The sequence below is a fragment of the Sphaerodactylus townsendi genome, linkage group LG09, assembly GCF_021028975.2.
Source record: "Sphaerodactylus townsendi isolate TG3544 linkage group LG09, MPM_Stown_v2.3, whole genome shotgun sequence".
In the NCBI taxonomy this organism is placed as follows: domain Eukaryota; kingdom Metazoa; phylum Chordata; class Lepidosauria; order Squamata; family Sphaerodactylidae; genus Sphaerodactylus; species Sphaerodactylus townsendi.
This window is the reverse complement of record NC_059433.1, coordinates 56462061-56489881: the sequence shown is the minus strand read 5'-3', so window position 1 is coordinate 56489881 and position 27821 is coordinate 56462061. Positions and strand designations below refer to the sequence as shown.

The following is a 27821-nucleotide window of genomic DNA, read 5'->3' as shown; positions in this document are numbered from 1 at the left end:
TCTATAGCCTCCTGTAGTTTGTCTGTTTTACCAGTGCTCTATATCTCAGAACGGAAGGCTAGTTCTGATATAATGGTCTGGCCTCTTTTCTTACATTTTTCAGACTGTCTGACCTCAGGTATCTCAACCTGCACAGAAAAACAGTCATGCATCGTCACTGCATGCATCCACCCTCACTAGCCAGCATGCAGGCTCAGCTTTGGACATTTTGAGCAAGTATAAAAAAGAAAATGCAAGTCATATGTTGACTTCATGTTTTTTTCTAATTTAACTCTTCTAATTAAAGGCAATTTGAAGATTAGAAATAACCTGATTCTGTTTTTTCAGAGAGGGAAAGTTAGTTGCCCGGTGTGCCTGAGTCCAAGAACAACACTTAGGTGTGGAAATATCTAACTCTCATTTCTGCGCAGAAAAGCAAAAATGGCACTTGGGAATCTTTTCACAAAGCAAGCATGCAGACTAGTGACTACCTCCAGCTTATACAGGTTTTGCACATACATTGAAACATGGGACAGGCAGTGGTGTTGCTTCTTTGAAATATGGTCAGGACCTGGGACGCCTGCTTTGTTTCTCATAATCCAAATTCTAGGAGATGCCTGGTACAGCACATACCCTTCTTCCCTTCACCAGATCTGCACCCCTACCTTATTTAGCTGCTGAGAGACCTCCGTGTTACTAATTAAGGCCTACAGCAGGAACAGACACACAGAATAGATATTAAACTATTCTGCCCATTACCACTCATCTGGCAGAAGCTGGCTGGCAAACCCCGGGGGGGGGGGTATCTTTGTCATTGCTTGACGATGCCAATTCTGATGCAGCCTAGAAGTGCTGGCAATGAACAGTGTGTTGTGTGCTGCAGAGTTACCATGCCCCACCACCAAAAGCTTAAGGTGGTTGCTGACAGATATCTAGTTATAGTGTACAAAATGACAGTTTTTGAATGTTTAAATTGCAGAAAAATTGCACCATTTAACTTTAAAGATCTACTAACATGACATAACTTTTAATATTGTTTTTAGGTTTAGCCACATTTGTGGAAGAAAATACAGTAATGCTAAGTATGTAACACAATTGTCCGTTTTTGCATAGCACACTCAAAGAAGATCATGTCATACCTACATGGTTCTAATCGTGAAAAGCCATGTAAGAAAAGAAAAAAATTACATTAAAACGGAGAGCATGATATGATTTTGTCCTGATTTAAAATAGGAAGAATAGGGGCTATATGTATATTTAGAGGAAACAGTCTACAATGGAAGAAACAGTGGTAGAAACTAATAATGGGACATACGGAGAACTTTTAGAGTTGGGAGCTGTGAATTGCACTTGCTATAGTCAGGAGAAAGAAGTGGCCTTATATAAGCCCTCATTTTATAAGTTTTGACTACCTGTTGTTGATAAATGGTGGATTTGTCATGAAGCCTGCATGCAATTATGAACTTCTAGAAAATGTTAATCTTTTCATGCCCTTTAGAATGGGTAGGATCCAGTTGTTTCCTGAGGTCTGTATTTGACTGGCCTCTCTTCCCCTTCCCTGATAAAACTATGGTGCATGCTGAACTAAAAAGACAGTGGAGTTGTTTATAGACTCTTATCTTACTTGCTACAGTAGTTGTTACGGTTACTAATATGGATATAGAGAACATTGATGCTGACATAAGGCAGTCTTGTGCTCTGTTGGATTGGATTATGTGAGGCACTGGAGCATGGAGTTTTTAAGGGCAGTCTTTCAAACATGGGAACTCTGCTGTTCGTTAAAAAATTCTGACTTGTTATGACTCCCAAGCTAGGGATAGCGGAAAATATATCTTAGCATTGAAGTTAAATTTTTTGCAATGTTAACCTAATATGTTTTATAAATTTCTTAGAGGCATAAATAGTCGTAGTTGAATGTAAAAATTAGAACTTCTTAAAACAGTTACCAACTAGTAATTGTGAATGGATTGGGTAGATAGAATTTAGTTAAACCTAGTTTTTATTTATAATCCCACTCCTTGTGAATAAGACAACTGGACTTCAGTTTAAACAGGCTTTTTTGAGTGCATGAGTTGAAATATTTTAACATATATTGACATAAGCCATGTATGATGTATAGCTGTTAAAGTTGTGACAGATTTCTATTTTTTTGAGATTGCTAAATTCTTCAGACATGTTCTACACGCCCGAAGTGTGCTTCATAATTTCCCACACTTGGTGTTTACATCCATAGTTACTGAAATAGTTACTTCCTCATCTGATTTTCAATGGAATGCCCTTATCTGGTACTAAATATGCTGGTATGTGGATTTCCATGAGATAAAAAATGGCCTAAAAATGAACAGAGGACCTGATATTCCTCTTTAGTTGGAAAAGTATTCTCAAAGGGTTCTGGTAAAAGGTTGCATGGCTCTGTGATAGAGGTTTTATATGGTAGTCAAATGACAGGATTCATTCGTTCCTACTTTCTTTAAAAATTACTTTTCTTGTTTTAGGTTTTCCCTATTGCTTCTTAATCTCGAAGAATACTACTTTGAACAGCATACTGCAAACCATGTTCTGAAGAAAAGCAGCACAGATAGAAGGTATATCATCACATCGTTAAAACTGAGATTACTTTGGAGGTATTAAGATTTTGCCTCAGTTTTAAATCCTGCAATGGTCTTTTTTATTTCCCTGAAATCTAAGGAAAGTCAGGGGATCATTGAAAATCTGCTCAAAATCTGTGATATTTGAACCTGAGGAAATAAGCCAGCCCATTATTAAGGTGAGCAATTTAGTGACAATTACCAGAATATAATCGCCTGTTTGTTTTAGAGGAAAAAACATTTCTTATTTCTGTTAATTCATACAGATACCTTTGAGAGACTGTATTAAAATAGAAGCACCTGAAGACAATGAAAGAAACCCATTTACAGGGTATGTGTTCTTGATGCTGTTCAAGTTCTTTGCTTTTATTTTTATTGGTGGAATAACTGTTTTTCAAATTTGTCTTTTAGCGGAACCCCTGGAACGATTTCTATTATATCAAATCAGGTAAGAGATGCATATGCAGCTTCTCAACTTTAAAATGATGTAAACATTATTTTATATGGTGGATCCAATGCCTTCAATCCTATCAGTTTTTCCATTGGTTCAAGAGGAAGCAGAGATTATCTTGGCCTGATCCTTCCCTCACTGGAACCCCTGTCCTGCTTAGCTTCTTGTGCACACAGATCGCACAATTGCCAGCATAACCTTTTGGTGGCTCAACCAAGTTAAGTCTTCTGCCGTTGATGAATTTTAACCCTTAAAGATATATCTCAGGTTAGAAATGTTTTATGATAGAGATACACTGTTAAATTAGATCTGCACATTTAGAATTTGTAAACTAGATGCCTTTTAATACTATGATAGTGTTAGACACAAATGTAGTAAAAGAGAAATATGATGTGACACATTGTTTAGTTTTCACTTTAAAAGGGGAGAATAGGAATCACTACTTTAGGTTTACTCTCTTTGGGCAAAAGAGGCAGCACTCCACTGAATCCTAGCGCAGGAGGATATTAGAAGAAGAAGAAAAAGAAGAGAAGAGTTTGGATTTATATCCCCCCTTTCTCTCCTGCAGGAGACTCAAAGGGGCTTACAGTCTCCTTTCCCTTCCCCCCTCACAACAAACACCCTGTGAGGTAGGTGGGGCTGAGAGAGCTCAGAGAAACTGACTAGCCCAAGGTCACCCAGCTGGCGTGTGTGGGAGTGTACAGGCTAATCTGAATTCCCCAGATAAGCCTCCACAGCTCAAACGGCAGAGCTGGGAATCAAACCTGGTTCCTCCAGATTAGATACACAATCTCTTAACCTCCTACACCACTGCTTAGTGGAACTTTGCACAATTGTGTGCATAAAATAAATAAATAAATGCAGGAAGGAGGCACGCTTGCCAATTTAGTTGAACCAATCCAGACTAAATACTTAAAGAATCACAGCTATAGTTCATAAAAAGACACATGCCATATTTTAAAATAGGTAGGTTGTGCAGGTGCAGCAGTGGTTGTGTTTGCACTGAGAAAGTTTTCTTTGCTCTACTATTAACCACAAGAATGCAACAAGACAGGCTTTAGGAGTTTTTAAAATAATAATGTGCAAGATTCAGAAAGGATGTTGGATTCAGCAGAGGCATGACAAAAATGTGCTTAAATGTTTCCCATCATTTCATATAGCTTAAGTAATTTACTAGGTTATGCACTAATGAAGGCTAATAGATGAAAGGCATTGTGGATATACAAGTTTTAGAACTAACCAAGAAGATGTGGGATCAAATCCCTGTTTTACTAAAAAGTTGACCACATGGTTTGGATTTGGCTACTATTTTTCAAACCAGCAAACTTGCAAGGTTGTGAGAAAATGGGATGATCCTGTGTATGCTGTCCTAGGCTCAACAATTCAAGAACAGGATACATAAGTGAATGAAAAATTGAACATTGTGCTTGGATTAGTTTTCTGGCATCGTAGCAAGTTAGAATCTTTTATGTGTTATATTTTTATCCTGTCTTTTTTTCCAGCCAACCCAGGGTACTGTACATAGTTTTCTCATTCTCTCTTAAAGATGTGTATATATGTTCTGTATCATCATTTTAACAACCATCTGAGGTAGGCTATCTTACCAAAAGATTTCAAGAGATTTATGAATTAATCCAGAACTTCTTCCTGGACCTTCTTTGTAATGGAAGACTCCACTGTGGTCCTAGTGCCTGCCTAGTTCTCTCTTTTTAATGTGCTGTCATCATCAAAACCACTATTCCATGCACTATGAAACACTGAACTTTGATAAGAGAGCATTTATAGTGCATTGGACAACTATCAGGAAGACTTGCCTTTTTGTATAGTACAGGGGTCCCCAAACTACGGCCCGGGGGCCAAATGTAGCCCCCTGAAGGCATTTATCCGGCCCGCCAGGCATGGTGGCGATGGCTCCATTCATGTGCAGTGGGGACTCGAGGGAGAGGAGGAACCGGCCCCAACGGCTGTTGATTGCAATTACATGATGGCACCCCCAAATCTCCATGAATTTTCAGACCCAGAGTTGGAAACCTTACACGTGGCAACTCCTGCTCCGCCCTTCCCTCTCGGCTACTCCATGTGTTGCTCTCAGGCTTTCTGTTCCGCCTCACTCCCATTGGCATCAGCCAGGCTGGTGAATCGCTCGCTGGCTGCTAGGGAGGAAGAACCCAGGAAGATACCTAATCCTGGGTTAGATGGAATGCTTCATTGGGAAAGTTCTGCTTTTTTTTTTTACAGGGGAAGGTATTCGACAGCCTCCCCAACAATATTTGGAGCCCACCCTGTACTTGACATACTTTGGTCACTGTTCTAAAAATAGACCATGACAGAAAGGCTGAAAGGTGAAATCAAACATTTTACAATCATTTGTGCATAGGAATTTGTTCATAGTTTTTTTTTAGTCTGGCCCTCCAACAGTCTGAGGGACAGTGAACTGGCCCCCTGTTTAAAAACTTTGGGGACCCCTGGTATAGTAGCTCCCGCTATTTTCTTCCCCTTTCAGGAACCTCTGTCCTGCCAAGGCCATTTTAAGAATCTTACCAGCAGTTTACTCTGCTTGCAGCTCATCTAATGGGCATTTCCATGTAAAAAAATATAAATAACCCTTGTTTATCCTGGTGATCCTATGCACGTGTGGTTTTTTCTTTTGTTAGCAATATTTGAATCTTCACAGATTCTATATTAGAATAGCAGCTGGTCAGAGGACTGATCTATCATTCAGAAACATTGGGTAGACCTGGCCTCTGCAGAAATAAATGCTTTCTAAATGACTGTTCAATGTTTCATAATGCACATAATAGTTTTGATGATGAAGGTGCTTAAAAAAGATTCTTTAATGCTTTTAGAGAATTGGGATATGATACTGCAGGAACACTTCTTTCACTTCTACCAAACAACTATCAACTACCCTTGGATCTTTTGGTGAGACAGAGTATAGTTTGAAAAACTTCATTGTGGGGATTTGAAACTGGGCATTCCTAGCCCAGCACTCCAGACCATTACCCTGCACTGACCTGGTATGTTTGAATGGAATTAGATGTGCATGAAGAGTTCCTGCACTTGTACAGTAGTTAACTGGGGAAACCCACAAATATGGGAGTTCTATCAACATTTGCAGTCTGGAGTAAAATATGGATCTCTTTCCAAATTTAGAAAACCAGTCAGAGACCTCAACTTTGATGTGGTTCTTGGATAAGTACAGTATACTTCAATGTCTTTGCACTTTTGAGCTGCTATAGCTGTATAATGCATCCTCCATTCTATTCATTCTTGTTTCTACATTTGTTTTTCCACAATAAACCCTCCTTTATCCCTAGCTGCTCAACAAAACCCAAATGCAGAAACCTGTTACCAAAGCATATTTTGACTATCTATCTGGCTACCAAGCTAGTTATGCCCATACAGCTATATCAAGCAGAAAATAAGGGAATAAAATAATTCCTTCTTTAGTAGTATTCTTCTGGCATTTTACATAATTGTTTCCTTTCCTTTCTAGGCTTTTCTCACTAAAGAGCAAAACATTATTGCACCCTTTAAAGCAGAAAGAGTAAGTATTCTCTTTTCTTATCTTAAACATCTAAATCTCATGGAACCTATTTTCTTATTCTTGAGAGAATATTTATTTGTGAATTACATGGGGAACAATATTTACAGAAAGGAAGAAAATTAAGTTGGGTAGAGAAGCTATTATAGGTCAGAACTTACCTTGATGCAAACTTTAATATCTTAATGAAATAACTTGTGTGCTGCATATTTTTTTTTAAAAAAAAATCTCTCAGAGCTTTGGAAAAGTGGTCAAATGAGCATATTTGTTTGGTTTGCAAAATATCAAAATCATGACAGTAAAAGAACAAATTCTGCTGACTCCCTGTTGGAAAATGAAGTCATGAGGGAGAGGAGTAGGCTTGGAGTTGTGGTTCCCAGAAACCTGTTACTGTGTTTGCAAATCTTTCTTTTTGAAAATCAACTGAATTAAACCCTTGAGTAAGAGCTTTTAACTGTTGGTCAGAGGTTTCAAAAACATAGCATTAAAATATGTGAGGGCTTGTGACTCCTAGATGCCAGCCTTTAAAATTGCTCTTTTCTCTCTCCCACCCTCGGCTTCTCTTTCTAGGGTAAAATTGAATATGTGTTTGAACTGGATGTTCCTGAAAAGGTTGAAGATGTTATACATACCATTCACCAGGTGTGAATATGCTTTTGACAGTATCAAGAATGGCTGTAGTATACTATTTGGTCATCTGCTATGAGGAGATTAAATATTGAAACAAGTAACTTGAGGTTTTTTCTATTCAGAATGCAAATAGTTCTCCTCCTGTTAGCAGTCATCCTTCTTGCAGAAAAGATTTTTGTAAAATGGCACTAATCTAATGCATCATAGCCCTATAGATAAGTCTCCAATGTAAGCCCTATCACAGCAGAAGCAAGAACAATTATACTAGTTGTAAGAAGTCTTCCGTAGGAAATATAGTTTGCTTATGATATATGCAATCCCATGCAGAATTATTCCAGTCTAAACCTGTTGATTTCAAGGGCACTTATTCTAAAATAGCTCTAGACTGAATTTCACAATAAATCATGCAAGGGACAGCCTACAGACTTAAGGGGGGAGGTGATATAAGCATTTTGCTTAGAAACTGAATTCTGTGGATCTATGATCTTCCAAATTTAAGCGGCTTGCTTCTGTTTTAAACAGTTACACAGAGCATCTCATCTGGACAAGCTGGGAGACCAAGCTGCTATGGTAAATATATCAAAACAGTAGTAATGATTAATTTCTTGTGGTAATTGAACTGTATTAAAAATATAACATACAGCATTGTTTTTAAAATGTAGATTACTGCTATATTGCAATCACGCTTGGCCAGGACATCATTTGACAAGAACAGGTACGTCTCTTGCTGTAAGAACATAAGAACATAAGAACAAGCCAGCTGGATCAGACCAAAGTCCATCTAGTCCAGCTCTCTGCTACTCGCAGTGGCCCACCAGGTGCCTTTGGGAGCTCACATGTAGGATGTGACAGTTCTATGACAGTTCATTTTAGAGAAAACTCCCCCTTCTGCTCTTAAAGAAAATCAAGTGTAAGATTATGTTTATAGCAGAAGGCAAAAAGGTACTGAGGATGAAGACTGTTCTTTGTGCTGGATCCAAAGTCCCTCTACTCCCTTCCTTCTAAAGTCCATCAGACTGCATGCCATGCTGTTCTGGAAGCACCAGTGATCACAGGGAAAGGTTTTGTGAACAGCACAAAAGTCTGTTGCAGGAGGAGACCTGTGGAAAGAGCTATGCCATGAGTGGAGTGGAGCTCGATTGTATCCAACCATAGGCCTTTTTGACACAATTTGTTTATTACATCTTCTGCTGCCAATTGCTACTTTTTTCCTTTTAATTGTGCATGTTGTTCCCTCTGGTTCTGGAAATATTTTCCCTTCATTTTCCTTCTGTTTTCCCAATCACTTCTACAGCAATTTTTTTAAAAAAATTTTTCCCGAACCAGCTTTCCTTGAGCATGCAATCATGTTGAAACAGTGGCCAATTATACGCAAGGTGTTTGCTGTGTGGTGGAGGTGAATTTCCTCTGCAGCAAGGTTTCTTGGCCTCTAGCCCCACTTTCACTTTCCACTCTCTTCACGGCAAGCAAATCCACTTATAGCACGATTTAAATTTTGCTTGGCTGCCAGAGTGGGACAGATTTGCCAGTGGGCACAGATTTGCCCCAGACCTCTTCCTTCTGCCCACAGTCATCCGCCTAATCTTACCGCTCCACTCCCTCATTCGGCTTTGCACACTTCCCCCTCTCCCTACTCTCTGTTGCTAACTACTACCAGCTGCTTGTCCTGTCATATCATTTCTGTTGCCTGTGGTGTCCTGCTCCTTCGTATCTTTAGATTTTTAGACTTAAATTTAAAAATTTAAATAACCATATTGATCGATAAATTGATACTAAGTAAGACAAATTGATCAGTCCAAACACCCAGTTTGTCCCTGCATTTTATCAACAAACTGGGATGTCTCCAGCCTAATAGTTTTATATACGAGCAATCAGTGATTCCAGACCACACTGGGAAAAGCCCATCAGTCTTGATGCTTGGGTTTACAGCACATTGGGAAATGGACGATTGTGTACCTGGGGAGCTTAGCAAATGGTAGTGCACTTTGTCTCTTTGCAGTTTTGCAGTTTGTACACCACCATTACCTCCCTCCCTCCAACACACACACTTCCTGCCATAAAAGATAATCAGCGTTTGGGCAACGTGTACAGATGCTATATTTAAGACTTTTCTTTAATAGTTTGCTTTTTTTTGTTGATATATTGATTTATCAATAGAGTGATGTATCAGTCTATTAATATTGATCTGCTGGTAGATGGATAAAAGATGAAAAATAAAGATTATATTAAAAATTAAAGCATGCATGCTCAATAGAGAACTCATAAAACATTGCTTCCCCCCAGACGCAAGCAAAAAGCCAGCTGATGGGTAATGCTTTCCCTGCAAACAAAGCGGTGGGTAATAATGCTGAAAATTCCCTGAAACAAAGGCTCCATGGTCAATTCTGTTTGAATTCATAGGAACCACGCCATGCCTCATCAGCCAGTCTTTATTCCTCTACCCCATCAAACACCTGGCCTTACCCACACCCCTGTCACCCAGCCCTCTTTTTCAGTCTTTTTTTCCCTTCCCATCTATTTTAGAAAGGAAATTTCTAAAAAAAGTATTTTGTCATATGGAAGTAGTGATGCACCGTTGAGGCAGAGATGTAAACTAGCATTGTAGTGGATCATATAGAACTGATGTTGTGATATTAGGGCAAAGAGTTATTTTAAAGCTGGGGGTGATTAAAAAAACCGAGGACTAATGCATGAAATTTGGGACTGCTACAGTAACAATTGTGCATTACTGCTGATTATATTTGGCCAAAAATGTGGTGGTGGTGGGGGCACTACCCGTTTCTGTTCCTTCAGGTAATGGCCCCTTCTCCAGGAGTTATTTTGTCTTCCATTTTGTGTTGGTAGTTCTCAATAGCAGAAATGGAGTCTGAGATTTTCAGCAGTAGCATGTGGAATAAATGTAACTGAAGAAACAAGGGGAAAATAATCTCCAAAACAACATTGTGGGATGGTAGGGAGGAGGTGTGCAAAATCATTTAACAGAAAACATTCTGGGAAGGTAAACTGTGCTTGCAGAAAAGGCCAATGTCTGTTCTTATTAGTGTTTCATTAGTCCATTACACCCACATGTCTTGTTTTCTTCTATGTGTTAAAGAGTTATGTGTTTCTTTGTTGTAGAAAAATAGTGTTATATGATGTTGAGTTTGGGAGTTGCATTTCCCTTACTGAATACAGAGACAATGTCTAAAGATGCCTGAAAGTGAGCAATTATTTTTAGCACAACAGTCCATTCTTCAGGAATGACAAGTTCTCTGCCTTGCCTTTTTCCTTAACATTTTATGAAGTTGCTCAGCTGGTTTTCAGTTGTATTTGAGTCTCGTTTTGCAAAGGTGCCATTTATAAGTTAACTGAAATCTGCATTGGTATGCCCTAAAGCAGCTGAGAATTCATGTACATGCCAATTATTGTGAAAATATTGTTGAATGGCAACCGAAAATACAGGGTAGAAAAAACCCCTAAGAGTTTATTTAAGGTTCCTGTTATGTGTGCTTCAGATGGGGATGAACAAGGTAGCTATTTTTTATACAGAATCATGTATTGTATAAAGTAACTCAGTACTTGCATTACTTTTGTAGGTTTCAGAATGTTTCTGAAACGTTGCATATGGAATGTAAAGCTGAAATGGTCACTCCACTGGTGACTAACCCAGGGCATGTATGCATCACTGATTCCAATTTGTATTTCCAACCTCTTAATGGCTACCCTGTAAGTAACTTACTGTTCATTTCTTCTAACCCCTGGTCTCAGGGATAGTTTAGACAGTAATTTGCTGGTTCAGAGACCTGCTACTTTTGAACCACATAAAAATGGACAAAGGACAAGCTTAGTGGATCTGTAGTTTAGCTTCTGTCCAAGTCAATGAACTTTTCTTTTTGCATTTTTATAGGAATAATGTTATATATTGTAATTCAGATTTGCTTGTTGTAAACTGACTTTCAGGAACATCAGAATATTTTCTTTTTGAAAAATAGTGTTAAGAGAGATGATTTAAGGCACCTTGATGGCTTTTGCCCAAAATTTGAATGGTACTGGTTCATAGCACTTCAAAAGTTTGTATTGTAGAAGTTTGTATCATTTGCCACCTTATGCCTACTAGACAAAAAGGTGACATTTAAATTTAACATCTGGTACAATGCAAAGCTAGCTTTCATGTTTGCTGTGGAAGCACTGTAACACTTAAGCGATTTGTCCCAATTTATGCCTTGTTAAATATAAATGTTAAGAAACTAGACAGATAAATATAATTCTTTCATTCTTGCTGGCATTTCTACTATCCAAGTTAGAGGCCTGCAAGCATTTGGGGAGGAATTACCAATTCTGATATCTGAATTCTCCTTCCAGGAGTCTAATTTCCCCTCCCTTTAATTACTCTCAACTGCTTTCAACAGCACAGCTGCATCAGGCTGTTTTGTGGGAATTAGTAATTAGCTGAGGCTAACTCTGTGGGGCTAGTATTGTGTGATTTTAAAAATGTAACAATTGAGAGAACTTTTTATATGTAAACACTGAGGCTTAATATCAATAGAAATCTTGAGGAAAGTTACAGCTTTTGCATATAGTTCATGTGGGGAAATGATGGTATTGCATGGTGTGCATTATGTAACTATTAGTTAAAACATTTATAGGACTGGCGAAAGGATTTCTGGCATTTTAGATAGCGATCACCCCTCCTCATTTATTCTCCTTCTCCCCACTATAGAAAGGTGCTGTGAGGAAATCACAGGCCAGCTTGTAACGTAAAAGACAAAAACTGTAAAAGCATTCAAATTAACAACCACTAAAAATCAGCTAATTAATTCCAGAAACATAAAAATCTTACAAAACTTGAAACTAATGAAAACACCTCATGTCAATCTAGTGTCATTTTTTTGTATTTTGTACATTTTATTTGTTTTACAGAAGCCCGTAGTTCAAGTGACACTGCATAGTGTCAAACGCATCTATAAGAGAAGACATGGCCTGTTGCCACTGGTGAGTTTCTGGTGTTTGAATGTGTGTCCTTATTCCCACATGTGTTTTGTGCATACTTCCATTCATAAGATTGCCAGATGAAGTTGCTTGGTGGCTGGATCCAAAGTACTTCAAAGGAAGATAAGCCTCCTCCCCTGTCATGAGCCCACTGAACTCCCCAAAGGAGGAGCTCTCATAAACCCTCTGAAATCAGGGTCTGCATTGAGAAGGGAAAGGTGCAAAATTATTAGAATCCCTAATGAGATGTTCCCTTCTGTTTGTGGAATACCACCGTTGCATCTAACTCAGGCTCATTCCGCACATGCAGAATAATGCACTTTCAAACTGCTTTCAGTGCTCTTTGAAGCTGTGCGGAATAACAAAATCCACTTGCAAACAGTTGTGAAAGTGGTTTGAAAACGCATTATTTTGCTTGTGCGGAAGGGGCCTCAGTGTTCCTGTCTGCTTTCAAGGAGTAGATGTAAGCTGCTGTAAATGTTTCAAATTGCTCAGCCTTAATAGCATAAAATGCTATTAAGTGACATTGGAATAGCACAGCAGGTGGTGGCATAGCAGGACCACTCATCCTGAAAAGCCAATTTTGAAATTGAAGAATGGTGTTGTATGTGTTTGAATATATGTGCTTGTATATAAAAGAAATTAAAACAATTCTCCTGGAAAAATACTTGTCTTGGAAGGGACAGCTTCATGATAAAGACAATAGATTAAAATAACTTTATTTGCTGAAACTTGCTTTGGTGTGATGAAAAATGCTAGTATGGTAAAAGATTTGTTGTCTGGTGCTTGGTCATCCAGACCTTCGCATTAACTTGCGTCACCCAGACGGCAGGCTCTTCCCCTCAGCTGTCATACTCTGGCATCTTGGGATGTACATGCCCACTCATGCTATTCCAGCCATTTCTGGGCTTCTTATAGTCAGTGCAGTCGCTGTTTTCAGGTGCCTTCTTTCTCCTTAGCTGGCCTCAAGCCAACAGGGTCCTGATGTACTGACAGCTGGCCTGCTTGTTTACCTTCTGCATAGTATGGCTCAGAGTGAAGGAAAGCGTTCCACGAGAGCATGAGAGCTGTTGTCGTGGCATTAAAAATGGGATGGGGCTTGGTCATTATAGATTCATCTGGTAGGGCAGAATGCTTCAGTATTTGGTACATGTCTGGCAACCCCCATTCCCTATGAGTTGCAGATAATGAAGCTTTTACTGTATGGTGTTACCAAACTGGTTTGGGGGATAGCAAAGTATGTAGGATGTTTGTCCCTGAAGGACATTGTATTGCTGTTTTCCCACTGAACATTATTACGTATATGTTTCTTCCTTTTACATTTCCTAGGGTCTGGAAGTATTTTGCACAGAGAATGATCTTTGCTCAGATATCTATTTAAAGTTCTACAGCACTAAAGATCGAGATGATGTCTATTTCTACATGGCAACATATTTAGGTATATGAATTTTTTGAATAACTGGTATGTGTTTGAAAGGTAGACTGTTTCTTGGAATTTTCGTAACAATATAGAATTGGGTGCTGTGTGGTTTCCGGGCTGTATGGCCGTGTTCTGTATGGCCGTGTTCTAGCTAGAACATGGCCATACAGCCCGGAAACCACACAGCACCCAAGTGATTCCGGCCGTGAAAGCCTTCGACAATACAATATAGAATTGAATGAAAAGATTTGGAACTAAAGTTAAGTTACAATGAAATAGACATTCATAATGGAACTGGCTGTAATTATTTAAATACAGGACTTGTTTTTACTATGGAGAGTCTTTCTGTGGAAAGTTCTCAACTTCATAAAGCTATGGTACATTGGATCCCTGGGAGAAAGCAATTCTGGAATTAGACATGAATACGTTTGAATGACAAGCCACATATTCACTGAGAGTTTGGTGTTCTGACCCTTGCTGTATTTGTTACTATCAGTTCTCTTGCTGTTTCCTTCTCCATTTGGTAATTCATGTATTCGTAGCCTCACTGCCTTCTCTATGCTTGTCTTTGATAGAAAGTCTTCTGAGGTATATATAAGTGTCTTCTATCCTCTCCCATGTCGGTCTCAGTAGTGGTGTGTAAAGGGAATTTATTGAAGATTTTTCTTTTCCTTGTCTTAATTGGCTTGCTTCCAAGGTGGCAGGGCCTGGCCCTTGTTCTTGTTTTAAAACCTGCCACATAGGCAAAGTGTCTTGGATCTCACATGAATTCAAGTGACAATACCACTTCCCCAGCAATACCAGGATTGCTTTCTGCATTCTGTGTTGTGTCACTGCTGTCTTCTTGCTGCGGTTGTACCTCGTAACATTCTGTATTAAGGCATTCAGGATCCGTCACACTTCCAAACTAGGTGAGTTAGCAAGTCAGCCATCTGTACAGCTGGACTGTTTAACTAGACAGTGCATGTGTCACTGTTCCTCTGCAGGCTGCCAAGCAGCAAGCAACAATGTAAAACGTACAAATCATAAAATCTGTTCATTTTTGTGATAAAACATCTGATAGCAAAGGAGAAGCACCAGAAAGGAAGTACTCAAAGGCTAAAACCAGTAAAACAGAGCTGAAGAATAAATAAATGCTTGGGAAAATATGTGTTGATCTTCTGTCTGAAGGTGGTCTTTTCCCACTGTCATAGTTTTCTTTCCTGAGAAGAGTCACCAGGTGGCAAGATTATCCACTCCCCCAGCCCATCTGCTGTGTGGACAGGGTGGCTCTTAATGGGACAAGACTCGTTTGAATCCTTGTGTCTGACAGAAAGAGTGTTTGTGATCGCGTGGCTTTGCTGATGGGCTAGTTCTCTGCTGGGCTACTTATTTCTCTTGTCTGTTGTATGAAGAATGAGAAGATATTTCCACAGCAGCATTATTACTTTATGTCAATCTAGGCTACAGCCTAGGGCAGTGGTGGCGAACCTATGGCACTCCAGATGTTCATGGACTACAATTCCCAGCAGCCCCTGCCAGCATGGCCAATTGGCCATGCTGGCAGGGGCTGCCGGGAATTGTAGTCCATGAACATCCTGAGTAGTGCCATAGGTCCTCCTACCACGGGTAAGGTTATTAGGAATTACATTTATTTATTTATTTATTTATTTATTACTTAAACTTTATATACGCTTCCCCATCCCGAAGGAGACTCTGGAAGTGTACACCTAAAATATAAATACAAATAAACACATTATTAAAAACCCATAAAACAGCGTGATAACAATAAAGAGTAAGCGTCCGCCAACCCCAGTTTTAAAAAATTCTCCCGAGGGAAAAGGGGGGGGGGAGAGGGGGCGGTGGAGAGTCCTGTCAGATGGTAGGCCCAGGTATAAAGCTTCAATTAGGGGCCGACTGGGGGGCCTAATTTCAAAATAACATTCAGCGGCTGGGTCCTCCGAAGGCCAGTAGCGAACAACTCCGCTTTACAGGCCCCTGCGGGAACTTCGTTTAAGGGTCCACTTGGGGCAGACATGGCAGCCGGAGGAAGGGTGTTCCCACCAGGCGGGGAGCCAGAAGCCGTAAAGGTCCCTGGCCCATGTGGAGACCAACCGCATCATTGAGGGGCCAGGGACCACTAATAAATTGGCCTCCGCCCGCGAGAACGAAGAGTAATGCACGTGCGGACATATGGGGTAATCGCGGTCACGGCTAAGGTACGAGGGTCCTGGTGGCCAGGCTAGCGTAAGGCCTTGAAGCTGTCAACACCAATACCTTTTGAAGATGATCGGGAACTCCACCGGGAGCCAGTGCAGCTGGGCAGCTAAATACAGGCTGAATATGGTGCGTGAAATGGCTGCCTGTGAGTAAGCTTCGCGCGCATGCATGCTGAACCAGCGCTTTTAGTCTCCGAGACAGCGCAAGCGGGAAGACCCCAGCTGTGAAGCGAAGTTACAATAGTCTAATCTGGAGGGCTGACCGCTTGCGTGGGATCCACAGTGGCTAGGTCCTTCCGAGAGAAAAAAAAGGCGCCAGCCGCCTGGGCCTAGCGGAGGAGTGGAAAAAAAAGCAACCCGGGTTGTATGGGCCACCTGGGTCTCCATTGAAAAGAGGCGTAACTTACAGGTGGACCCCCAGGTTCGCGCCGACGGAGGTGGGGCGTCACATGGCCCCTCCCACACCGGGCGGGCTGAAAAGACCTTAATTTCCTCCCACCAGCGGCCAAGTTTCAGAGAGGATCTTCTGTCTTCGATGGATTCCAGTTTTAACCTGCTCTGCGCAACCAACCAGCAACCACTTCCAAACAGTGCTGGAGAGCCGCGAGGGGCTGCTAACAATACTGCTCCCCCCCTCTCCATCAACAGGAATGAGCCATGCGTGTCATCAGCGGTGCATTGGTGAGATATGAGTCAGCCCCAAACTCCGTACCAGTTGGGCAAGGGGTGCATGCAGATATTAAATAGCGGCCCGAGGATGGTAAAAAAAGCCCCACCAGGGTACACCGCAATCAGCCCGAGGCACTTCGGGGAGGCCAAATCCCGCGCCTCACTTGCTGACTTCACGACCCGGAGAAGCAGGGCAATCCCACTGAAGGACCGTGCCCATTGCCGGTGGCCAGCCAGCGGTGGGTCAAAGGTCATGATGCGAGCCACATCCAAGCGCTGGGGTAAGATCTAGCACAATACCAGCAGCGCCGATCCGCTTCAGTCAAGCTGAATACCAGTGTATCTGTGGCCGGCGAGAACGATCTCCGTCCATACTTAGCACGGAAAAAACCCGGACTGGAAGGGTCCAGCGATCGTCATCAGAAAGCGAAGCTGCTCCAGCACCCTCTCTCAATTACCTTCCCCAAGCGAAAGATTCGAAGCGGAAGGCGGTAGTGGCCAGATCCCTCGGATCTAACGATAGTCTTTAAATTAAGGGTGGACCACTGCCTCTTCAACCTGAAGGCTTTCGCCTCAGAGAACCATTGATGATACTCAACAGATGGGGTCATTAGCTCCTCCCTGCGAGTTTTACAAGCCAGGAGAGACGCGGATCAGAGAAGGACAGGTAGTTGGTCTAACAGCAGCTAAGGTCCGCAATAAGCAGCGGCTTCAGAGCGAGAAGCGGTGAAACAAGGGCCTAGGGCTGGCAAAGGAGCCTGTTGTATTTAAATGCGTGGGGACAGATCCTGTGGCGGAAGCGGCAGACGCCATCATAAAAAAAGCTCATAAAGGCCTCACAGCTGATACTCAATTGTAAATTTGAAGACCTCTCCGATAAGAGAGGTTAAGGTCGAATTATCTGAAATAATAATTGTGCTGGTGAGAGCTAGCCGGATCACGAGGGAAGAGGAAAAGTCCTCTTAAGCTCGCCGTCGCCATCTCATAGGCTTTCGCCAGCGTCTATAAGATGTTTAGCGGCCTCGTCAAGACTTCCTCCACCTTTTCGCTCTAAGGCGTCTAAAGCGCCGTTTCATATGAAGCAACTCCGGCTGTATACCACGGGCGGGGGGCAGTAGAAAGAGCATGAGGCAACAACCTCGATGGCGCCGGAGAGCGGGAATTTGGTCTCCACCCTGCTCATCGAAGCGTGCGGCGAGCGCAGGAGTCCGTAGAGCATTCAGGAAGCCAGAGTGGATCGCCAGTCTCGCGGGGCATAAATCAGCCATTAAGCCCTGAACAGGAGTGTTGTGGCAGATCCATCCGGACCCTCAGGGCATAATGGTGGGACCATGGCACTCTATCAATAGAGGATCACGACCAAATTAACCCCGACCGAAGACCAAATCCAGCGTATGCCCGGCCTCGCCAATTGGGGCCAGAATTTACTAGAGGCCTAAAGTCATATGGATGACACTAAGGTCCGTAGCCACCTGCAGTAAATGCGACATGGGCGTTGAAGTCACCCAAGACAATAAGTCTGGGGCATAGCCAGTCTGACACCACCTCCAGCGAAAAAAAGCAGCGGCAGGCAGGTCTCGGTCTTCAGGCGACCGGTACACCAGGAGAACGGCCAACCTCTCAGGGCCAACCACCGAGCGGCATGGTGATCTCCGGGACAGGGACTGCCCTGAAGGGAATAGATTCACGGATGAGCAGAGCCACTCCACCCCCCCCGGCCCTGTGTTCGTGATCGGTGAAGGCACGCGAAACCTGGTGGCGCGACCTCGCACAAGGCAACAGTCTCGCCTTCGCGTACCCAGGTTTCGGTGATACACGCCAGGTCCACCTGCTGGGCTCCAAGAAAATCTTGGAGCACTTTGGTCTTATTATTAATGGACCTGGCGTTAAATAACACCAAAGACGAAGCAGAGTATCCCTGATCCCGACCACCGTCGTTCTTCGGGATAGGTCGGAGGTCAGAAGGCGAACGAGCATAACCGTATCTCATGCGCCTTCTATCATATGGACCACAAACAGCTTCCCTATAAAAAGTATATTCATCTCTTTTTTTAGTCTTAGATTTATTTAACTCCCTATTTTGGGGCTGTGTTTATTTATCCATTGTCCCTCAGACCATCTCTAGATAGAACATTTCAGGCATTAGATCATCTGAAGTATTGTAGGGCTTATATTTCAGTTAGGGCTTACTTTTCCCTCAGCTCTTTGCTGGGTAGATACAAGGAGTAGCTTATTTCAATAGACTATGGATCTGGTGCACCTGAAAAATTGGCTCATGTCCTCTTCGTGTGCTGGTGGCCTCCTTCAGAGATTTCTGGATTTGGCTAATGATTGATTCTGGTGCGTCTTTCACTTTCCGGTTTTTTTGCTAATTGACACTGATTGTGGCATAATGTTTGCTGTTGCAAAAGTTTTGGCTGCAGTGGCTTCAACACCAGGGTGGAATTAATAGGCATTATTAGTGTGTTTTATGTTGCTGTGTTATGTTATTTTATGTTTATGTTTTCACTTTATGCTGGTTTGTGACCATAATGGAGATTGATTTGACTTGCGTTGTTCAAGGTAGTTGAATCAATATATTATTTTAAATAAAAGTAAATATCTCTTTTCTATTTCTTTTTGTACTTCTCTCAGAGAATCATGTTGCAGAGCAAGCTGCAGAGAGTTACATGTTACAATGGCAACTAGGACATATTTCAAACTACCAGTACCTCCTCCACCTCAACAATCTGGCTGATCGCAGCTGCAATGACCTCTCTCAGTATCCTGTATTTCCTTGGATTATAGCAGATTACTCTAGTTCAGAACTAGGTAAGAACCTTTAGAGAAAATTATGGCAATAGACTCCCTGCTTGCCCATTCCTTAATTGAAAATGATGCAGTAAGGTACCATGGACCTTTCTGTGTTCTAAACCTTGTGCTTCCTGAAGTTATAATTTACCAGAGATCAGCCTGTTTATGCATATCCTCAAATAAATTAACAGAGGAGTGGGAGGCAACAACTAATTGTTTAACTGCTGGATAGAGAAAAACATTCATTTACTATATTCTGGATGGTTTTAGGATGCGTATGCTAAATGAAGTTTAAAAAATGGTAAACAAGTTATCTAAGGAGGCTATCAAGAGTTATTCCACCAGGAATCACTTTGAAGGTTCCTGTTCTTTTGAACTTTTTAATCATAAAGGCATTGCACGTTCACCTCTACTCCATCAAGGTTTTTTTTAGCTCATTGTGCAAAGGGTGTGCTAATATGTAGCAAGGCTGAGGCAAAGGGTGGAGGAGTCATCCTCCTTAAATTGCCATGGTGCTATCACTTCCTGCTGGAAGATACAACATCTGGATCTTCTTCCAGCTCAGCTTGCCTGATCTCAGGGAAAGTGAGATGCAAAACATGTTGACTGAATTAAGCGTTACGCATATGTCATCTAGTTTAATATGCAAACTTATTTAATCATTAAGAATTAAGAATTTGAATAACATAAATTCCTTAATTCACTGTCCTATTATCTTAATAGCTTTAAGATTTTTGTTTTGTGTATTTAATTTGGCATGTCCCTAATAATGGTGATTGGCTGTCTTCTCTGATTCATTTTTGTGTATTGAATTATTTTATAATTTTAATTGTTTTGTATGTTTTTAAGTGTCCTGCCTTTGGGACCCTGATTAGATGGAAAGGTGGCAAGAATGTTTAAACAAAATAAGTTAATTGGTAGATTAAATCATATTTTTCAAGTGCTGATTAAAGAGCTATGGGTCAGAGGAAAATCTGATAGTTGCCTCAGACTTGTCATGATAGTTCTTGCTCATACATGATGGAAAATGGAACTTATGTGTAATATTGTTAAAATGTAAGTGTTGTAATGTACAAAAAGGCTTTTTCTGTAGATTTGGCGAAACCTGAAACTTTTCGAGACCTGAGTAAACCAGTTGGTGCCCTAAATAAAGAGAGACTACAACGTTTATTGGTATGTAGAAGTTTATATGATGCAGTTTATTTTCAAAAATAAGACATTTGGATGGTGGAGGCAAGGGGGAGGTCAGAAAGTTCTGCATACAAAAATATTGGATATAATTGTTTGAACTAGGTGACAAATATAGCCCATTATCTTATTACAGAAGTTAAATAGTTCCTTTTGCCTCCTGTCGAAATGCCATGCAATATATGATTGGGATATGGCAATTTTTTTCCCAGGTAATTTTATCAACTAAGAATTAGAGAAAAGGAACAGAAAGTTAAAAGAAAAAAAATAAGTAAACATGAAAACACATAATAACAAAAAGAGATAAAGAAAAGGGAAATCAAGGAAGATAAAGACTAAAAAGTAGAAAACCAAAGGGGAGGAAGCTGTTTCTAAGAGCTCTACAGCTCACTCACACTACTGATCCTGGATTTTTTCGGAACTAGTGGGTCTAAAATCAAACAAAACCCTTCTAATCCATCTGTCAAATTTAAGGTCCCCAATATCTGGAAAGGTGAGAGTTAAGAAGAATTTGCTCTATAGCCAGCAAAATAGCTCCTATCAGCAGTGTGTAGTCTGAGAGATCTCAGAGGTTCCACCAAAGTTAACCCCATTCCAAGGGAACTTGATACAGCAAACTTTGGAAATATCTCCTATCATGATGCACACTATGTATTAAAAAGTTACAGGGTCAGTGGAGTGATTATAATACTGCTAAACTGTTTAACTACATAGCAGTTGAGAATTGAAAAATATCAGCACTGAACATGTCATTTCTCTCTCCTTTTTATATTGGCAGGAGCGCTATCGGGAAATGCCGGAGCCAAAGTTTATGTATGGTAGCCACTACTCTTCCCCGGGTTATGTACTGTTTTATCTTGTCAGAGTTGGTAAGGCACCCACAGAGGTTCTCCTCAGCCCGTAGTAACGAAACTTAATTAATTGTATGTGATATCTGACCTCTCTTGTTTTCACAGCACCAGAATACATGCTTTGCTTACAAAATGGAAAGTTTGATCATCCTGACAGAATGTTCAACAGGTTTGTTTCGATTATTGCTACTGATTTCACTTTGTCCAGCTGGGTGCTACAAAATTTAATTAAAAACTTGAATAATGCTTTTTCCCCACTCCAGCATTGCAGAAACCTGGAAGAACTGCTTGGATGGGGCAACGGACTTCAAAGAGGTAGACATCCTGCTTTCACTTCAATCCATATCCATTGGTCATATTTGTTTTTGTTGTCTTCTAAGGTACTAATGCTAAAGAAGCATAGAAGAACTTGACAGTAGTCCTAAATAACCAATAAAGTTTCTTTGACATTGCCTCTCTCTTGCACTGGTACTCTGCCATTATGAAGAACCTTCAGGATGTTTGGAATCTGCTGGATTTCAGTAGGTTCATTACTAGGTCCAATATACACCGTCTAAAATGGATTCCAGAATTCATTTTTGGAAGTGCACTAGAATACAAGTGATAGGTCCAGTTATCACAAAATATTTTTAGAGTACATCCTAGCAGTATCCCTGGCATCAAATTCATTAACTTAAAAATCCATTCATTTGAAATAAATGGCATTTACTGACAGGACTGTGTACTCTCAGCCAAAACTGAAATCTTGTGTTCTACTGAACTACTGCTCTAAGTCCTCTAATTGTGTTATGGTGTTCACAAACTTGATATGTAATGATTTAGTTTCTCTAACCATTTATAATAGTAAATTCTTAATCTTTTTGCCAAAGGATGGTTTAGGAGTCATTGATAAATTTTCAGGAATTTATTTACTGGGGCAGTTTGGAAAACAGAATTGTACTTAGTTCCATTACTTTCATAGTTCCCTGTGTCTGTATCTTTAGGAAAGCTGTTGGCATTCTGGATGCCAAGAAGGGGGCCCCTGTTGCATTCTGAACAAGCTTTAATCCTCAGATCAAAGACAAAGGTAGACCAGTGTAGCATAGCAGAAGAACCATCAATGTGAATGTCTCCCTGAATAGATAAGGTCCTACTTCCTTACTCAACAGGAACTTTATTTGCTTCCTTCTGCAAGGCAGACAGCAAGGGTAACAGGCAGAAGATTGGTTACACGGAATGATGTATTTCATGTGTGCCCTCCCCCACACAAAAACCCTTGATCTGGCTATACCGTTTCTTACACTTTAAAAATTATTTGTTCCAGCTAATTCCTGAATTCTATGAAAACGATTCCAGTTTCCTAGTAAATAATCTGAATCTGGACCTCGGAAGGACACAAGGAGGAAAGATGGTTGAAAATGTAGAACTTCCCCCATGGGCATCAGGTAAATGGATTTCTAGATGAATAATCAGGATTCTGTAGTGGAACAGCCTTCATTCTTTTCAGAGGATTGTATGTTTACTCTCTGGTATCCTTCATCTCAGATGTTGATGACTTCCTTCAGAAGAGTCGAGATGCTTTAGAAAGCCAGTACGTGTCAGAACATCTGCATGAATGGATTGACTTAGTGTTTGGCTACAAACAGAATGGAGATGAAGCTGTTGCAGCCCATAATGGTAAATTCAAAAATTTTAAAGCATTGACTTCAAAAGCAAATTCATGTTGTATTGCAGTTATGTCAGATTTCTGTTATAAAAACATATCTGTGTTTTTGAATGCAGAGTTCATTATGTAGTAGTAATTGCTCTTCTGTATCTAAGGTATGGGTGTGATTTAGCAAAGTATCATACTTCAGAGTCTCATTCAAATCAGAAAGAAATGTAAGCACATGGTGAAGGCTGTAATTCTAAGAACACTTTCCTTGGAGAAAACCCTTTTGAATAAAACAGGACTTCATTCCAAGTATTCCTGCTTAGGGTTGCTACTTAAATCTCTCCCTGTGAAATTAATGGAACTTCAAACGTTTAACTTTGCTGGATCAAGATTGCCCCCCACCCCCCAAAAATTCAGTTTAATCAGTTTCTCGTAACTTACCTTCAAAAGTGCCATGAAAAAGTGTTTGCAATTTGTATTTGGGAAACGAAGAATACTAAAATAGCACATTCATTATTAGATAAATGAAGTGGATTATGGACACCAGCCCAAGCAAAAGTGTCCAATCTAATTCTTCCTGTACTATTTTAGTGGTCAAGGAAACAAAACAAATAAAAATTTGCAAGTGTTTGAAATGTTAATGCTTTTGTCTTCCTACCCTCCAATTCCTGAGATTCTTTCAATAAGATCAGGATGCCATGTCTAGTTTTTCCATCATTTTCTGGTAAGAGGTAATTCAGATAGCGAGGACCTATTATTATATTATAATAGTTGTATTATATTATTATATATTATTTTTACTATATATAGTAGCTTTAGAAAACATCACTATAAAGATAGTATGTATAACACTGCTTTTAAATGAGTAACATTTACAAGAATATTCATGGATGATATTAGAGATGCACAGTATGTAGGGATAATGTATGATGCTTCAGAAAAACAGGTGCAGAAATAACAAGAGAAATGTTTTACCTCCATCTCCATGAAAACATCCTAGTGTATGAAAAGTCTGGGGTACAAGGGAGACAGAAAAATTGTTGCAACATTGAAATTGCATGAAAGGCAGCTGTAAATGTTGCGAAATTTTTATTTAGAATAATTTTGTGCTATCAGTTTAGTGTTCTGCTTGAGGTAATTTACAGTATAAAATAATGGTAGATAAAACACAAGCCATTAAAAAAAGCTTTATATTGTATAAACAGTATAAAAGTCTTCCATTAAACCATTAAAAAGATAAATTCCCTAATTAAAAGCTTGTGTACCAAGATGTGTGCTAGCCTGTCACCTAAAAGAAGGTAAAGTAGATGAGGCCCAAAGGCCACAGGCCATAGCATAGTTGACAGAAAGCAAATCAACCCATTGCATGTAGAACATTCAGAGTCACCTCATGGTTGCCATCTGACTGTGTATTCCAGTTGTTACAGCTGCTTATAATATGAATCTCAGCCTGGAGGAGTGATTTTTGAAAACCTTGATAATCATAAAGGGTTGCCCGAAGACCAGTGGCATGTGGTTGTCTTATCACAGACATGACATACCAAGAAGTAATAGGCTTCAATCATTGGAATTATTTATGTTGATAGTTGGCAGAACATGAGAGGAGCAGAAAGAGGTCACTTAGTTATGTCTTGCTAAGAAATTACTCAAATGAATAATTTCAGTAAGTTTCTGCAAAAGCACTAAATGTTTTCACCTGTAAGATCTCTTCCTGCTCTGTTTTTTTATTGAATTGAAATTGCTTTAATACATAATCTAGTGTGCATGAACAAGGAGTTCTGAGCTTGCATCCCAGTTTGTAAGTAAATGAAGCTACAGAAATTGATACTATCTACAGCCATTTATTTGGTCAGGCTAGCTGAAGTATTGTTTCAAAATGTCATTAAGAGAACTTCACAGTATTTTAGCATTGCAGCAGGACTCTGTAATAATAAATTATAACATTCTTGTATTCTTTTTTTAGTATTTCATCCATTAACATATGAAGGAGGAGCTGATTTGAACAGGTAATGGAGTACCACTAAAAGGGGAAGAGCGCAGTTTATTTAGAAAGACTCTGAACTGAAGCTTTGGGTGTGGGGTACAATAGTGTTGCTTTGCTTCCAATAATTTTGATCCATGAGTTTGGAGAGCATGGGACTTGAGCGGATCAAAATATTATAGCAAGCTCTGCATAATTCCCAGACACTTGATCGGATTCCTGGCTACCATGCTACTAAGACGTTTGTGCTTGAGAAGCTATGCTTCATGAGCCTCTTCAAATTTTCTGAACAACTCCAGTGCTATTTCCCATCAATTATTAAGATAAACCTGATACAAATTATGAACAGGAAGAAGACAACAGGTGGGGGAACCGCACACATGAAAACATAAATAAGGAGTTCAGATTTTAAAAAATTGGTCTGTGCATGGATGCAAGGAAGGACAAGAAGTGGCAGTGCTGTCTAAACCAGTGGAGAAAATACATGTCTTAATTATTCTAAATTTGCTAGATGATTCAGTTCAAAGATGCCTGGTAGCAGGGCTGAAAAAAAGTGTGTGCAAAGACCTTGGAGAGCAGCTGCCAGTCCAAGTATGCAGGGCTGCGCAGCTAATGACCACACTTGGTGTAACACAGCTTTGTCATTATTTTTTCTTATATCTTTCCCCTGCTGAAGAATCATGGACCCAAATGAAAGCGTAGCGCTGCTGACACAGATCTTAGAGTTTGGACAGACTCCGAAACAGCTGTTTGTAACCCCTCACCCTCAGAGGATAATCCCCAAATTCAAAAGCTTGTCCCGTGCATCCAGCCGCAGCATCTCTATGATTGAGTCGCCAGGTAAATTTGATATTCCTTCATATTACTAGTAGTTTCAAAAGATTTTAATCTTATTGTTTTGTCTCATCAAGATATTTTAAATGGCCAAAGACACAATTATAAACTAAAGCATGGTATTTCTCTTGCTGTAAAAATATAGTGGCTCTTTGTACTTGGCGTTGGGAAGAAGAGTACACTAGATTGGAAAAGAATATTGACTTTGGACCTCTTTATGCTGGAAATTTCTGGAATGTTAAAACAGGAACAATCAAGGAAACTGTTGGCCTTTTACAGGACAAAAGAGCAGTATCTTGTTGGCACATACCAACTTGTTCTCTGATGTTCATCTACTTCAGCATCCTGGTCTCAGTCATCCATGCTCCATGCTCCAATATATCTCAATTACTCAGGAATTCCAGCTCAATGCGGGTTGTCATAAAATGGTGCATGCTATGTAATTACAAAATGCTTCTGAGGGGAAAAAGTCTTACGCACAAAGGTGTTGCAGAGAAGTTCAAATTTAGCAAAGGGCAGAGCTTCACATCTATCTTCACCTTCTTTAGTTGAGTTAAATTATATGACTCATAATTCTGAAACGCTTTCTATGACAAATTTTTCCTATTTTGTTTAGTCTCCCCAAGTGATGAGTCTTTTGTAGATCTGACAGAAGAAAGTATAACCCTTGCCTGGAACAACATTACCAAATTAAAGCTAGATGAGCAACTCAAGATTCACAAAGGGTAAGTCAACTGAGTAATACAGAGAAGAAAGATTGGCATGCCAACTTCTGGAGCTTCTAATACCTGAACAACCTTCATGTATGAAGAAAAATATAATTTTTTAACTGGATTGGGATTGTGGTAGTGATGGGAAATCTACCTTCCAGTATCGGCTATAACCGGATCTTAACTATAAAGCTCAGGTGGCTACTGCAGATTTTGGAATAGAGATGACCATTGAGACAAGGAGGGTATGTCAGGGGATAGGATAGCATTAAACCTTTTCCTGGAATTAAATTAGTCTTGGACTTCAAGATGTTTTATATACAATATTGTTGTTTGAACAGGGCAGTTACTGGAATTGCAGTCCCTTCTAACAAGTCTTCCATTTTTTCTACATCTCGCGGTAAGTAAAGTTACCTTCAATGGTATGAAGAGTGTTAAGATGCACTGACCGTATTCTCCATATAGATTGCTTTTAAATTGCCTTAGAATTCGATCTGTGAATATGTATAAGTGGGGACATAAACTGTTCACAAATACATCCAGATATTATTTTATTTTGCAGTTGTGTTCTAATGGAACTTGAGGTTTCTGTGTGTATACTACAGTTATCTGGCAGCGTAGGAAGGTTGCAGAATAGGCACAGAACAAATCTTCCTGAAAATATATTTATTTTAATTTTTTTAGTAGAAAAGTCTCTAGACCTCATAGCTATGGCAATATACTTAAAAAGCCTATTGGGGATGCCTGTTGAAATCTTAGATTGGAAAATAACACTTTTAGCAATAGTGGTGGATCTTCAGTGCCCTGCATAGTATATCCAGGGGTCTGCAACCTGTGACTCTCCAGATGTTCGTGGACTACAATTCCCATCAGCCCCTGCCAGCATGGCCAATTGACCATGCTGGCAGGGGCTGGTGGGAATTGTAGTCCTTGAACATCTGGAGAGCCGCAGGTTGCAGACCCCTGGTATATACCCTTCGCTATGAACAGCCAAAAATATTGCATAAGCTGAACATATTTGCATAATTTATATTTCTTTGTGGCAAAGTCTGAATTGTGAAATATCAGCTTGTCCACAGCTCTTCATCTTTGTAATAGGCAGCTGAAAAGAATGAGGCTGTGGAATATGTCCTAGATCACTTTGTGCAAATTGAGAGTATGCCCTAGAATATAGCCAGAATTTTCTTCAATCCTGTGAGATTCTCCAGAGATGTTTGCATTCATCAGCAGAGATCCGTACACCTGACTGCACAAAATTTACAGGTTTAGAAATAAGGCATTGTATTCCTTTCTTCACTGTCTTACCATACTACAGAATGATTGGACAGTTTGAAAACTGAGTAGTTATGATAGTTCATTTACTAATGTTGTCGACTAGGGTCAG

At 40.2% G+C, this 27821-nt stretch overlaps 1 protein-coding gene across 4 annotated transcripts in view; it reads left to right on the top strand.

The window, feature by feature from the left end:
* NSMAF (neutral sphingomyelinase activation associated factor) overlaps positions 1-27821 on the top strand; it is a 42410-nt gene that overhangs the window by 7138 nt on the left and 7451 nt on the right. For 2 of the 4 annotated variants that reach the window (XR_007245402.1, XM_048507286.1), the window contains exons 2-23: positions 2475-2564; positions 2662-2746; positions 2834-2898; positions 2979-3015; positions 6515-6565; positions 7133-7204; positions 7715-7762; positions 7855-7907; positions 10768-10897; positions 12092-12163; positions 13490-13598; positions 19082-19258; positions 20334-20413; positions 21207-21297; positions 21385-21448; positions 21543-21594; positions 22583-22703; positions 22804-22935; positions 24876-24918; positions 25570-25733; positions 26344-26452; positions 26779-26837. Coding sequence is in view for 3 of the 4 variants with exons in the window: in XM_048507286.1 (XP_048363243.1) it covers positions 2475-2564; positions 2662-2746; positions 2834-2898; positions 2979-3015; positions 6515-6565; positions 7133-7204; positions 7715-7762; positions 7855-7907; positions 10768-10897; positions 12092-12163; positions 13490-13598; positions 19082-19258; positions 20334-20413; positions 21207-21297; positions 21385-21448; positions 21543-21594; positions 22583-22703; positions 22804-22935; positions 24876-24918; positions 25570-25733; positions 26344-26452; positions 26779-26837 (1904 nt within the window). In the remaining variant the exon portion in view is untranslated. Of the gene's footprint in view, positions 1-2474; positions 2565-2657; positions 2747-2833; positions 2899-2978; positions 3016-5864; positions 5941-6514; positions 6566-7132; positions 7205-7714; positions 7763-7854; positions 7908-10767; positions 10898-12091; positions 12164-13489; positions 13599-19081; positions 19259-20333; positions 20414-21206; positions 21298-21384; positions 21449-21542; positions 21595-22582; positions 22704-22803; positions 22936-24875; positions 24919-25569; positions 25734-26343; positions 26453-26778; positions 26838-27821 lie in introns of those variants that run through there. The other 2 variants (XM_048507287.1, XM_048507288.1) reach the window with 2 other exon arrangements.